This window comes from Glycine max, chromosome 17 (assembly GCF_000004515.6).
Source record: "Glycine max cultivar Williams 82 chromosome 17, Glycine_max_v4.0, whole genome shotgun sequence".
Classification (NCBI taxonomy): Eukaryota; Viridiplantae; Streptophyta; class Magnoliopsida; order Fabales; family Fabaceae; genus Glycine; species Glycine max.
Window position 1 is genome coordinate 16,603,933 of NC_038253.2, and position 14,058 is coordinate 16,617,990.

The 14,058-nt window shown below is 38.7% G+C and overlaps 2 protein-coding genes and 1 non-coding gene across 3 annotated transcripts; all 3 read right to left on the reverse strand.

Moving 5' to 3' along the window:
* Positions 1-268: 268 nt before the first annotated feature.
* Positions 269-8,311, reverse strand: LOC121173870 (uncharacterized). Its single transcript, XM_041011398.1, has 2 exons — positions 7,921-8,311; positions 269-363 (listed from the first exon to the last, which is right to left on the reverse strand). The coding sequence occupies exons 1-2, from the start codon at positions 8,309-8,311 to the stop codon at positions 269-271; spliced, it is 486 nt and encodes a 161-aa protein (XP_040867332.1).
* Positions 2,069-2,174, reverse strand: LOC113000043 (small nucleolar RNA R71). The gene has a single exon (XR_003265314.1). It is a non-coding gene; the product is annotated as a small nucleolar RNA R71 (small nucleolar RNA).
* Positions 8,312-9,362: 1,051 nt separating the features above from the next.
* Positions 9,363-13,130, reverse strand: LOC106796643 (ABC transporter B family member 11-like). Its single transcript, XM_014769543.1, has 6 exons — positions 13,044-13,130; positions 12,867-12,962; positions 12,657-12,715; positions 11,820-11,930; positions 11,280-11,700; positions 9,363-9,587 (listed from the first exon to the last, which is right to left on the reverse strand). Exons 1-6 carry the CDS (start codon positions 13,128-13,130, stop codon positions 9,363-9,365), a joined length of 999 nt encoding a protein of 332 aa, XP_014625029.1.
* Positions 13,131-14,058: the final 928 nt, after the last annotated feature.

The following is a 14,058-nucleotide window of genomic DNA, read 5'->3' on the forward strand; positions in this document are numbered from 1 at the left end:
ACGGTGATACGCTTGGGCGAACAAATTGTTTACTTAATAGGTCCTGCACCTGTGCCTTCACCTCTGCTAGTTCTATCGGAGACATCCTATAGGGCGCGATCGACACTGGATTTTCCCCAGGCACCAAGTCAATAATGAATTCCACTTCTCTCTCAGGTGGTAATTCACAAATGTCATCAGGAAAGACTTCTGGAAATCCTGACACCACCGGTATACTGCTAACTTCAGCGACCTCCTCCACATTCATGGAGAACAACACCATGTAGGTTCAAACATCCCCCACTCCATTGTTGGCAGCATTCTCTTTCAATGGTTCATTTGGAATTACATTTCCACCAAATACTAGCATCTTCTCTTTGCAATCTAGAAAGATATGGTTAGTAGATAACCAATCCATCCCCAAGATCACATCCAGATGAGCTAAAGGTAGGCAAATCAAATCCGCCATAAAAGATCGACCCTCAACAGTTATAGGACACTTCAAACACACCCGAGAGGTGGTTATAGGCTCGTTAGTCGGAGTAGACACCACCATATCATATGGTAACTCCGTCGTACATAATCCCAACCTCTCCACACATGCATGAGATATGAACGAATGTGTGGCACCCGAATCATAGAGTACATCTAGCAGTTTATCAGCAATCAGACACTTACCCTGTATCAAATCGTCGGAGGCAACAACTTCTGATCCACTCATAGCAAATACCCGGGAGGGTACCTTTGGTCTTCCACCACTAGTGTTGTTGTTGTTGCTAACATTACCGCTCCTTGTGGGATTAGTAGACCCACGATTGACTGTGTTGGAATTGGCAGTTACCGTCGGTCTCCCAGTCACCCTACACTCTCGAGCATAATGGCCTACCTTGCCACAAATATAACAACGATTCTCCTGTGTCTGCTGGAGTTGTGGGCAATTTCTTCTAAGATGCGGTCCTCCACACTGAAAGCACTGTACCCCAGTCCCCTTTGACAAGCTCATGTTGGACGTAGCCATAGGTTGTTTCCCCTTGTTGCTAGAATATGGCTTCAACCTCTTATTACTGTTTCCTCTAAAAGGATGGCTTCTCTATGGTCCTCCAAAGCATCTAGCTTGCCTCTGATGTGCCATCATTTTCTTCTATTTTCTAAACCCTTTTTGCACCATTTTAATTACTGATTGGTTTTAATTGTCAATTAATTAGGCAGTTTTATTATTTGGGCTCATTTAGCTAATTTGATGTTTTTAATCTAATTTCAGGAATTAATGAAACATTGGGCTTAATCCAGATTTTGGTTGTGGACTTGAAGAGGGCAAATAAAGCAGTGCTTGCCTTAGTTAATTTCTAATTAGGAAATTTCACAATTTTATGTTATGTGGTTCAGTGTTTATTTTGTTTTGGGCCAGAGTATTGTAATAGGGCCCAGTGACTTTGAGTGACTCTTTTTAAATAGTAGCCTTGGGATTCGTGCAAGGCATTCTGTTATGTTATTCATTATTCAGAGCTTTGTTTAGGTTTTACATTTTTCTGCTTGAATGCTACTGTTTGGTTCTTAATGCAATTTTCCATTTTCTGCTTCTAATAACAATTTCGTTCTTGTTTCTTCTTCTACTGTCATTTACGTTTCTGCTTCATTTACGTTTCTGCTTTTAGTTTCATTTGTGTTTTCTGTTTGAATCTATGGAAGGCTAGATTTTCTAGTGTTGTTTCCTTTTGAGGACGAAGCCCAACTCTCTTTGAGGTTTCGTTTATAATGTGGCTTCCTGGCAGTTTCACCTTCACCAGTAAACCCAAATTCGTGAACATTAATCAGTGCACGCTTCGTGTTTGATTAATTTCCTCTAAGCCTAACTTGCATTCATGCTTAATGGACGAAGGGCTAACTGGTGTATGTGTTGCCTAATCACGTATTGACAACCCTAAGTTGATTTTCGCTTAGTAAATTGAAATAGGGTTGGATTAAGTGGTTAACTGTTAGGGACGAATTCTCCATAACCCAGGATAAGAGAATGGCTTCTGAATCAGAGGAAACAACCCATTTTTAATATTAGTAGTTTCATATTCCAATTTACTTGTTCTGTCCTTTAAATCAGGAAGGATATCTCACGTATTAGACAACTCAGTGGAGAGAGCCTGTATGAATACTGGGAGAGATTTAAAAAACTATTTGCCAGTTGCCCTCACCATAAGATTTCAGAGCAGTTGCTTCTCCAATATTTTTATGAAGGACTCAGTAATATGGAGAGAAGTATGATAGATGCTGCCAGTGGTGGAGCCCTTGGAGACATGACTCCTGCTGAAGCCAGAAATTTAATTGAGAAGATGGCTTCCAACTCCCAGCAGTTTAGCGCCAGAAATGATGCTATAGTCATTAGAGGAATGCATGAGGTAGCTACAAACTCAGCTGCATCATCTGAAACTAAGAAGCTTGAAGGCAAACTGGATGCATTGGTTAACTTGGTAACCCAGCTAGCCTTGAACCAGAAATCTGTACCTGTCGCAAGGGTCTGTGGTTTGTGCTCCTCTGATGACCACCATACAGACCTTTGCCCTTCCATGCAGCAACCTGGAGCAATTGAGCAGCCCGAAGCTTATGCTGCAAACATTTACAATAGACCTCCTCAACCTCAGCAACAAAATCAACCACAACAGAACAATTATGACCTCTCCAGCAACAGATACAACCCTGGATGGAGGAATCACCCTAATCTCAGATGGTCTAACCCTCAGCAACAACAACAGCAGCCTGCTCCTTCCTTCCAAAATGTTGTTGGCCCAAGCAGACCATACATTCCTCCACCAATCCAACAACAGCAACAGCCCCAGAAACAACCAACAGTTGAGGCTCCTCCGCAACCTTCCCTCAAAGAACTTGTGAGGCAAATGACCATGCAGAACATGCAGTTTCAACAAGAGACCAGACCCTCCATTCAGAGCTTAACCAATTAGATGGGACAATTGGCTACACAATTAAATCAACAACAGTCCCAGAATTCTGACAAGCTGCCTTCTCAATCTGTCCAAAATCCCAAAAATGTTAGTGCCATTTCATTGAGGTCGGGAAAGCAGTGTCAAGGACCTCAACCCGTAGCACCTTCCTCATCTGCAAATGAACCTGCTAAACTTCACTCTACTCCAGAAAAAGGTGATGACAAAAATTTACCTAACAATTTATGTGCAGGTGAATCTTCCACTGGTAATTCTGATTTGCAGAAGCAGCACATCCCTCCTTTTCCATTCCCTCCAAGAGCAGTTTCCAACAAAAAAATGGAAGAGGCAGATAAAGAGATCTTGGAAACATTTAGAAAAGTAGAGGTGAACATACCTCTACTGGATGCAATAAAGAAAATTCCAAGATATGCTAAATTCTTGAAGAAGTTGTGCACTAATAAGCGGAAGCTTAAAGGAAGTGAACGAATTAGCTTGGGAAGAAATGTCTCCGCATTGATTGGTAAATCTGTTCCCCAAATTTCTGAAAAATGTAAAGATCCAGGTACATTCAGCATACCTTGTATTATATGGAATAGTAAGTTTGACAATGCCATGCTAGATTTAGGAGCTTCTGTTAGTGTTATGCCTCTGTCTATTTTTAATTCTCTATCTCTAGGTCCCTTGCAGTCAACTGATGTGGTAATTCATTTAGCTAATAGAAGTGTTGCCTATCCTGTTGGTTTCATAGAAGATGTCTTAGTTAGAGTTGGTGAACTGATTTTCCCTGTTGATTTTTATATTTTGAATATGGAGGATGGGTTTTCTCAAGGATCAGTTCCCATCATTCTAGGCAGACCCTTTATGAAAACTGCTAGAACTAAGATAGATGTATATGCAGGCACACTATCCATGGAGTTTGGTGATATAACTATTCATTTTAATATTCTGGATGCTATGAAATACCCATCTGAAGATCTTTCTGTATTTCGTGCTGAAATAATTGACGATGTTGTTGATGAATACATGATTGATCTTTACTCTAATCTGCATGCCTCTCACTCTTCATGCATTGAGTCTGAAATTGTACTTGATCATATGTCTGAATTTGATGCTGAGAGTGAATCTGAAGGTGATATTGATTGCATGTCTGGTGGTGGTGTTTTACCTCTTGAGATTGATTTTATAGAGTCAGATAGGACTAACCATGTTTCAGGAAGTACACAAACCTCTGATTTTCTTTATGAGGTACAGGCTGAGAAACCATCTCCTTCTACCACTATCCAGCCGACCACACCAGAATTGAAGCCTCTGCCATCAAATTTAAAATACGCTTACTTGGATGATAGCAAAAGTTTTCCAGTGATTATATCTGCCTCCCTTGCTGATGCACAAGAGGAGAAGTTGTTGTTTGTTCTCAAGAAGAATAAGAAGGCTATAGGCTGGACCCTGGAGGACATTCCTGGTATTACCCATCCACATGTATGCATCAAATAAATTTAGAGGATGGAGCTAAACCAGTAAGACAGCCACAGAGAAGACTCAACCCGGTGATTCTTGATGTAGTGAAGAAGGAGATAACCAAGCTTTTGCAAGCTGGAATCATTTATCCTATCTCCGACAGCCAATGGGTGAGTCTCATCCAGGTAGTCCCGAAGAAGACCGGCCTCATAGTGATCAAAAATGAGAAGGAGGAGCTGATTCCTACTCGGGTGCAGAACAGTTGGAGAGTCTGCATTGACTATAGGAGGCTGAACCAGGTTACCAAAAAGGACCATTTTCCCCTGCCATTCATTGACCAGATGCTTGAACGCCTGGCAGGTAAATCTCACTACTGTTTCCTTGATGGTTTTTCTGGTTATATGCAAATTACTATTGCTCCTGAGGATCAGGAAAAGACCACATTCACCTGCCCCTTCGGCACTTTTGCCTATAGGAGGATGCCTTTCGGCCTGTGCAATGCCCCTAGTACCTTCCAGCGGTGCATGATTAGTATTTTCAGTGATTTCTTAGAAAATTGCATAGAGGTGTTTATGGATGATTTCACTGTGTATGGATCCTCTTTTGATGGTTGTTTGGATAATTTGGAAAAAGTTTTGAATAGATGCATTGAAACTAACCTTGTTCTAAATTTTGAAAAATGTCATTTTATGGTTGAGCAAGGTATAGTTTTAGGTCACATTATTTCCAATAAGGGTATTGAAGTAGATCCTGCAAAAATTTCTGTTATTTCACAATTGCTTTACCCCTCTTATGTGCGAGAGGTGCGATCTTTTCTTGGTCATTCCTCACAAACCCTTCTTTAGTGGACGTAGTGGTGGAAGACACTTCCTTACTCCACCCTACTCTTCCTCCACCATGACTTAGGAGTTTTTCTTTTCCTATCTTCTTCTTTGCTTTTATTACACTTGTCCGATTCTATTTGATGATTTAATTGTTTTTAATCTTTTAATTGCGTTACATTGAGGACAATGTGTTGTTTAAGTATGGGGGGGGAGTGTTCTTTGGTTTTGCTAGTTTTGTTGGTTTTGTTAACTTGTTAGTTGTGTTAATTTGTTAATGTTGTTAGTTTCGTCGGATTTCTAGTTTAATATTTTGGGTCAATTCTGTGTGTATGTACGACTTTGCATGTTTTTCTTTGAATTATAGGATATGTTCAAGAAATGGGTAATTGTTTTGAAAATAAAAGTTCTTGATATTTTGTGACTTGAAATCCTTGATTCTCCTCTACATGCCATGATAGTTTTGAAAGCTCAATTTGAAAGTGATGAGTTTACCTTTGTGAGAATTTGAGCCATCCATCATCATCATCATAAGCTCAATTTGAAAGCTCATTGATTGCTTGCACAATAGCCTTGGCTTGATTCTTGTTGATGCTTCCTAATTCACATGCATATTTGGAAATGATTGAGGCAATTTTGTTCTCATAAGCTTCTAGCCAAATGGACTTACCTTGAATTAATTCGTTTGATAGCCTTTTTGAGCCTTGTTTCCCTTTCCTTGTTTTGAAGCTCACTACAAGCCTTAAATGAAAAACCATGATATCACCATATGCTTAAGGAATTTTGGAGCTTTGGAATTGTTTTGGGAATAAGTGTGGGGGGTTTTGTTTCATTGGATAACATGTTTTGTTGGCTATGCTTCATGATGTATTTTGGGTCATACTTGATGTACATTGTATATTGGTTAAATGTTGGACATGCTGAATGAGATGTTGTTTCTCAAAGGCTACGTAAGTAAAAAAAAAATCGAAAAAGAAAAAGAAAAGCAATAAAGTTGAGTGAATAAGATCTTAAATGACAAAAGAATGATGAGACTCTTGGTTCTACTCTTTATGTTTAAATTTTATCTTTACTTCTTTTTATTTTCTTATTTTTTTCTTAATATGCACTTATTCCCTATTGCTCCTCTATTCCTTTGGGATTCAGCCACTTATTCCATATTTTTCCATACCTTGTCCATGGCCCCATTACAACCTTAAAAGACCTCTTGATCCTCATGTGCTTGTGTTTATGGGTTGATTGTCAATTTTAGAATCTTGCCAAGTTTATGTGGTGTTTGTTTTCATGGGTGCTTTGAGGGTAAATAGTAGCCTAGACACTTGAGAGATAGAGTGTATATCTTGTGAGGCTTTATCACTTTTCATTCTTGAGTTGATTAACTATTTTGCCATGATTGGGTTGCTTGGATGATTTTCATGAATGTCTTGACTTTTCGGATCTCCTTATGTTAGATGTGCCCATTCCTTTCATTCCTTAATGTTCATTGAGAAATATGTGAATGTTTTCGTTTGTCTCTCTTTGATATCCTTGGACTTTGTTCTTTGTTTCATTTTGCCCAGGAGTGCAAAAGGGCTAAGTATGGGGGGTTTTGATGTGCCATCATTCTCTTCTATTTTCTAAACCCTGTTTGCACCATTTTAATTACTGATTGGTTTTAATTGTCAATTAATTAGGCAATTTTATTATTTGGGCTCATTTAGCTAATTTGATGTTTTTAATCTAATTTCAGGAATTAATGAAACATTGGGCTTAATCCGGATTTTGGTTGTGGACTTGAAGAGGGCAAATAAAGCAGCGCTTACCTTAGTTAATTTCTAATTAGGAAATTTCACAATTTTATTTTATGTGGTTCAGTGTTTATTTCGTTTTGGGCCAGAGTATTGTAATTGGGCCCAGTGACTTTGAGTGACTCTTTTTAAATAGCAGCCTTGGGATTCGTGCAACGCATTCTATTATGTTATTCATTATTCAAAGCTTTGTTTAGGTTTTACATTTTTCTGCTTGAATGCTACTGTTTGGTTCTTAATGCAATTTTCCATTTTCTGCTTCTAATAAAAATTTCTTTCTTGTTTCTTCTTCTACTTTCATTTACGTTTCTGCTTTTAGTTTCATTTGCGTTTTCTATTTGAATCTATGGAAGGCTAGATTTTCTGGTGTTGTTTCCTTTTGAGGACGAAGCCCAACTCTCTTTGAGGTTTCGTTTATAATGTGGCTTCCTGGCAGTTTCCCCTTCACCAGTTAACCCAAATTCGTGAACATTAATCAGTGCACGCTTCGTGTTCGATTAATTGCCTCTGAGCCTAACTTGCGTTCATGCTTAATGGACGAAGGGCTAACTGGTGTATGTGTTGCCTAATCATGTATTGACAACCCTAAGTTGATTTTCTCTTAGTAAATTGAAATAGGGTTGGATTAAGGGGTTAACTGTTAGGGACGAATTCTCCATAACCCAGGATAAGAGAATGGCTTCTGAATCAGAGGAAACAACCCATTTTTAATATTAGTAGTTTCGTATTCCAGTTTACATGTTCTGTCCTTTAAACCACAAAACAAACAAACCCCCCCTCCCAATCGTTACTGTTACTGCAAGTGTATTATGAACATTTGGTTTATCATTGCTCGTTGGGAAACGACCTAGGATAACTTCCTAGTTACTGCATTTTCATGTTTATTTGATTCGGGTACGGCCTCGATCAGCCTCTCCTTCATCTTGTCCTCAAATATTCTACACTTTGTCACTAGTTGATTGAAATCTGTGATCTGCATGTAGCTAACTGCCTGTTGAATCTCCAGTCGAAGCCCATTCTCAAACTGAGCACATAAGTCTTCTTCGTTTCGAGCATCTTGGTATTGAGGCCAATACTGTAGAAGTTCATTAAATTTTGCCGTGTATTCTCCAACGAACATGTTTCCCTGCTTCAAATCCAGAAATTCCCTCGCCTTTCGCTTCCTGAGATCTCGTGGAAAACAGTTTTCTAGGAATTTTTCCTTGAAGGCATTCCAAGGAATCACGCCTCCTGGTGCAACAAATGTAGGTCTCACGAACTTCCACCAGTTCTCAGCTTCTCCTTGGAGCATGAACGTCGCATAAGGGACCTTATGCTCCTCGAGACAACCCATCGCCTAAAAAATCTTCTCAGTCTTAGCTAACCACAACCTAGCACCTTTCAGATCATAGTCCCCACTGAACTTTGGCGGGTGGTTCTTACGGAAAGCCATGAGTCCCCGATATTCTGCCAGTTCCACATCATGTTCCTACTCTAGAGTTTCCAGCACAGCTGTGATGCGGTCTAGGACATCACGGTTCTGATCCCTACCACGTCCTGCCATACCTAACCCGTAGGGAAGCTATTAGTATCCAAGAAATTCTACTGAGAGAGTGTACCATATAGGCCATAAGAGTTACAACAATATCCCTCTCTATATATATATGTACACACAACAATTCTACTAAGTCAATTGCACATTCCTGCTTAAGACAAGAAAGTAGAATTACATACAATTTGTGACTAAACGTCACTCCCCGAAACCTACTTCCAAGTTTCAGAGATACACAGCATTCACACAGTAAGACCATGGACAGGTTCACTAGAATCCAACTTTAGCTCTGATACCACCAATTGTGGCGTCCCTAAATAATGATTGGTTTAATAGTAATAAATTAAATAGCAAAAACCATGGAAATTTTCTTTTCTTTTCTTTTCTTTTCTCTCTCTTTTCACGGTAATTAAATTCAGAAGGAAAATTATCACTATAGAGTCCTGAATGGCTAGTTCACAACTCTATCCGGAGTCATTTCTTTCTGATCACTCATAACCTCTAAACTATTTTGCTCTTTCAAAAAGAAAATATACCAGCCATCATTTTCAGTCATCCCGTGAAAAATAATAAAACGCGGTCAATAAACTCTTTTCAATAAAGTTTGTTAACACTTCCTTTTTAAATAACAAGATTAAACATAATTACATTCAACATCTAAAACTGTCCAAAATACATAGTGACATCCAGAGCAAAGGTATCAACTGTGGTGGCTTCAGCCACATATATACAATCATCAAAATTTCTATACAATAGGTCTACCCACCCAAAAATCAAAAGAGTAAACCTAACAGTCTGTACTAGATACACCCACCCACAAAAAGTATGTAAACCTAGTCTAAGGAGCCGTCTGCTATGATGAAGAGTCTTCACTATTCGTTGTCCCTCCAGGGCCGCTCTCCTCTGTAGAGTCTACCTCAGATGCTGACATGATATCCTCTAGAGAATCCACATAAGAGAGTGGGTCCTCATCATCCTCTGGAAAGTCAAGAGCATCCACAACAGGCTTAGGAGGTAACTCCTCTGGGTCCTCTTCAGGATCCTCTTCGGAGGATGACACGTCTATCACTTGGACTAGCTCCAATAGTCGATATGGAGTAGGTGTAGGTAGTATCCACTCCACAGGCTGCTGAAGCGTGCGTGCGGGTTCCTCCGGATGTACCAATGAAGTAGCAGTGAGTCGAATTGTGCCATGGAATCGGCACCTCTCATTGCCTTCGAGGGTCTCCCAAACTCCCTCTAGGCACTCCATCACCACGCGATCATGGATTAACTGTGCTGCCATCGCGATCTACAGGAAATAAAAGAAAGAGGGTAGACTCTTTCATAAGAAATCTAACTACAGGTAACAATACAATGCGTCCCATAAACGCTACATATAATCAAAAGGTATGTCTCAAGGGATTTCTTCTCTGGTAATCAGTTACCAAAGTATGTAATCGATTACCAGTGCCCAAACTCGAATTACACAGCTTCTACACATGGAAACCAACAAATTACACTGTGTAAATGGTAATCGATTACCAGTGCCCTATCTCCCTGTGTAATCGATTACACCCAACTGGTAATCGATTACCAGTGCCCTGTTACTCTGTGTAATCGATTACATACAATTGATAATCGATTACCAGAGGCCATCTTAACAACCTATCTCCATCTTTGAGCCCTGTAATCGATTACACACCCTTGGTAATCGATTACCAAAGGCCATCTTAACATCCTGTGATGCAATCCTCCCTAGGAAGGGACCAGTCACTAGAACCATGAGCAAGAGGCTCCAAGAAGATTGGGCTAGAGCTGCTGAAGAAGTCCCTAGGTTTCTCATGAACCTTAGGGTAGATTTCTGAGCCCATGGGCCAAGGTTGGGTCAAATTATCTTTGTACATATTAGACTAGGATGTCATTATATTTGGTCCTTATATTTAGGGCTCCATATTGTAGGTAGGGTACCCTAGAAATATAAGATTTTTCAGCCCTTATATTTTAGGGCACCTAGACTAGTTTTTGTATTCGGGGTAGTTTTGTAATTTCACATGCACTAAGTGGATATTTGATGTGTGTGGTTGGAAATAAATTTAATTGAATTGGTAGAAGCCCAATCCAATTAAATTTTAGAGGGGGAGGTGAGCATTTGCTTACTACACCCCATTGCCACATCATATAGTCACACTTTGTGCATGTCCTTCATGCTTTTCATGCCTCATGACACCTAAGCACACTTAGTGGAGAATCTTGGAATTGATCTTGGATTAGTGGGCTGAACCATAACTAAAATTCACTAATCATAATTAGTGAAATTTTGACTCCAAAGTTTGGCTCCCCAAATTCAATTTCAAATTCAAGTGAAATTTGAATTTCCCTCCAATTTTGTGTGACACTTAGGCTATAAATAGAGGTCATGTGTGTGCATTTTTTTGGAACTTTGATGATTTGAATATTAAACTTCAGATTTATACAAGGCCCAAAAATAATGAAACCTTAATCTAATATTTACAAAGATAAGTGGGCTCGTACTTAGCCCATGGGCCCGAAATCTACCCTAAGGCTCATAAGAACCCTAGGGCCTTCTCTTGCATCTCTGACCCAATCTACTTGGAGTTTTCTATCCAATGCCCTTGCAGGGTAGGATTGCATCAGCAAGACATAACAATTTTTATATTTATAACACACACACACACACACACACACACAAAGGTACAAAAAATTTCAAACAGTTAACCAGTAATTCACATTGCATTTTTTACACTTAAATTGAGATTTGAGGGTAGACCTGAGGAAGTTTATCTATAATTTTGGAAAGATTAGCTAGTTCGGCCCCATCTTTGATTTCTTCAACAAATGCACCATCCTTTCCATAGGCAATATTCTCTTCAACAATTGCACCATCATAAAATCTGTCTACCAAACTAACAACTGTGGATTTCCCACTCCCACTTTCTCCTACCAAAGTTGTAGTAGTGCCGCTTGGTATTGAAAGAGAAAATCCATTGAATATCAGTTCATCAAGTCTAGTAGGATAACTAAAGCAAACCACCCTAACCTCTATATCTCCACAAATGTCATCAAGCTGTCGACTAGTAATGTCATAAGCATCAATCTCTGCCTTCCTTTTAATTGTTTCAAACATCTTAAAGGCTGCAGCTTGTCCAGCAGCAAAAGCAGTGAAGCTTGGAGATGCCTGCCCAAGAGACCTGACATTGGAAATCTAGTTAGGTAGGATGATACTCTTTTCATATCTTCTGAGTTTTCAGATAGGGGGAGGGATTCAATTTTAGAAATTATAGGCTCACACTAAGAAAGAGGAACACACACAACTTCCAAGGAGCCATTCAATATAGCCATAATTATTGTCACAACCTCTCCTCCTGTGTATCCTTCCTCTATTACCATTTTTGCACCAAACCATGTAGCCCAACTATAACTGCAGTTAAAAACTAAAAAAAGAGAACCAAAGCCCAAACCAGTAGCTAGTGCTTCTTGCACTCCAACCTTGTAATGTTTGATTATGGACTAATTAAGATTTATCTGTATCTTGCTTCTCCCCAGTGAATGATGCAACATGAATTGGATAATTGGAAGTCATTTATATATTCTTCAGCAATATGATAACGAAAAAAGTCAGTAGTTCTTTTTTTTGTTAGGGTGCATACAGTTCTGATAGAACCTATTGTATGCTCTACTACACTTGCTGCTATACAATAAGCTTCTTGTCCCCTAGATGATGTTTTCATAATAATCAGGCCTAACATAGAACCACATAAAACAAGAGGTGGAATACTAGATAGCATGACAAGAGTTAGAAGCCATCTCCTGATGAATGATATTACAAAATCTCCGACGAAAGTTGTCATCAACTGTATGAACTGTGCCACCTGATATGAAAGGGGGGAAAACAATCAAGAAACAAAATTTAGCTTAAACAAGATAATAATGACTTAAGACTCATGTGGTGTTTCGTTAATATGTTCTCACCCATGGCATCTTCAATAAGAACAATGTAACCTGACATCTTTCCAACAACCTCTCCAATTCTAGTTTCTTTATCAAATAAGTTGGCATGTTGCCTCAAAATATTTTGAAGGTATAAGCCTCTAATTCTTGCAGCTTGTCTGTCCCCCGTGATCATCCAACATGTCAGCCTTGATACTTGGGCAAAAGTGACACAAAAAAGGTATCCACGGCCAAGTATACAAATTTCAGAGACACCTGAACACAGTTATTTATAGTAAAGTGTTAACTTACCAATATACTATACCGATAGTAAACAGATGCTACACTTATCAAGCTTCAACAATTTCACCTTGGACATTTCACCAATATGAATTAGTATTTGTAAAAGGGATTAGTGAGGAATTACCTTAGAAGCTTCATGAACAACTTCGTTGGAGATTTTGGTTCCTCCAAATGAATTCATCATATTTCCAAAGACATTAAGGCCATGGAGATTCCATTCCTAATAGCACCAACAAACCCCATAAACATCAAAAAATGATCCAAAGGATCATCAAATGAGAAAAAGGTTCTATAAGGGCACTGTTTTTGCAGTTTCATCTTTGGCCTCGCTGTTGTTTGAGTCTTTCTTGTTGTTAGGATCTCCATTCAAGTCAATATCCTCTGCCATTTTCTTCATTGAAGACTTTAAACACCCTTCTACTAATTAGTAATCACTGTAAACAGAAAAAACCTTTAGAAAATGCATTATAGATTCAACTTAGTAACACACAAGATTGTGCTCTCCAAAGTGTAACCTCTTAGTGAAATTTCATTTTTTTTCTTCTTGTTCAGTTGTTGTGTGTGAACTGAGTTTGTGAAGAAGATGATGACATTTTTTTAATGGATTTTTGTATTCAGAGTCAGCCAAACACAAGAAATACTTCAGCAGAGAAAATAAAGAGTCAACTTTGAAATTTTTTACTTCAACATAAGTTAAGCTAGGAAAATGACAAGTTAACAACAAAAAAACTATATCAAGCGTTGAAGAGAAGTGGTGTAAGAGGAAAACTATGCTTTAGAAGAATAAAAACCAAGAGAAGTGAACCTTTTAGAACCAAAAAGCTGAAACAATTTCTACGTTAACAGAAAGAACGGAAACTAGCCATAACATGCAGCAGAATCAGAAATATATAGTTGGAAATCGGAATTTTTTGGTTCCAACTAATGTAACAAGTTCCAGCTTGAATGATTGATGTTGTACAGTGTACAACATGAGTTAAATATTTTAGTAAAAATTAAGAAAAAAAAAATAGGACCCACCGAGTACAAATTCTGCTCTAAAATGAGAATAAATGAGAAAAATGGAATTGTGAAAGTATGACTTTACCAAAGTATCCTCCTACTTGTGTTGTTGCCTTCCTGTTGTTGTTGCTCTTCTCCCACTGAACAAAACTAGTACTATTGTTTATGTATTTATCTAAGGAATAAAAACACTCTTGCTATCTATCAGATCGAAGAGCTTCTACCAAATGCAGCAACTTACATAAATACTACTATTGTTTATGTAGGACATCCTTTAACACTTTAGCATTGGCTTCCAAAACACCTTTAGTCCA